The sequence below is a fragment of the Micropterus dolomieu genome, linkage group LG19, assembly GCF_021292245.1.
Source record: "Micropterus dolomieu isolate WLL.071019.BEF.003 ecotype Adirondacks linkage group LG19, ASM2129224v1, whole genome shotgun sequence".
Lineage (NCBI taxonomy): Eukaryota > Metazoa > Chordata > Actinopteri > Centrarchiformes > Centrarchidae > Micropterus > Micropterus dolomieu.
Genome location: NC_060168.1, coordinates 35526771 through 35527504, shown reverse-complemented (window position 1 = coordinate 35527504; position 734 = coordinate 35526771). Strand labels below are relative to the sequence as shown.

General features: G+C 35.4%; 1 protein-coding gene across 1 annotated transcript in view; it reads right to left on the bottom strand.

Moving 5' to 3' along the window:
* Positions 1-117, bottom strand: part of thop1 (thimet oligopeptidase 1) — a 13277-nt gene extending 13160 nt beyond the window's left edge. The window contains exon 1 of the mRNA XM_046030023.1: positions 109-117. Coding sequence (XP_045885979.1) covers positions 109-117 — 9 coding nt within the window. The remainder of the gene's footprint in view (positions 1-108) is intronic.
* Positions 118-734: the final 617 nt, after the last annotated feature.

The following is a 734-nucleotide window of genomic DNA, read 5'->3' as shown; positions in this document are numbered from 1 at the left end:
AATTCATCCTCAGCTCTGCTCCACTGATGATAGTTTATTGCTGTTACCATTTTTATAATTGCTTCTGTATTAATGGATATTGTCTGCTTTGTAGCAGAAGGGAGTTACAAACTCCATTTCACTATATAACATGTTAGATTGTGACAAATAAACCTACCTACAAAAAAATAGATGTTTATTATGTAAATAAATGTTTTTAAAATCCACCTGTTCACATGGATGTTACATTCTGACCTGTATGCTATTATCTGTCTATTGAATAAATCATATTATATCATCGGTTTTTCATACTTAATACTAAAATCAAATTCCAGACTTTAATATCAGCGCGTCCTCACGACCCATTAAATGTGTGGCATTTTTGCCTGAAAAACCTTTTAACCAATGAAATTGAATTTTCTGCCAACCGATCAAATAATTTACTAATAATTTCAGCCCTGACTTTCGGACAACGCTAACACATTAGGGTTGGGTATCGTTTAAAAGGTTACGATACCAGCACCAAAACCAGTACCCTTAAAGTGATACCAGTAGAGCACTTCATGCGATACCTTGCATAAAGTGCCACCTGTTGAAGCCACAGGAGTTGATTAGTTCCTCCTCACAGGTAGTTTTATACAGGGAAAGACTGCAGCCTGGAGTTTTTATATGTGAATGAGGGAGGAAATAGTTTAGGGACCAAATAAGTTGTGGGAAACAAATTTAAGGTCATTTTTTGACACGTGTGTTGAAAG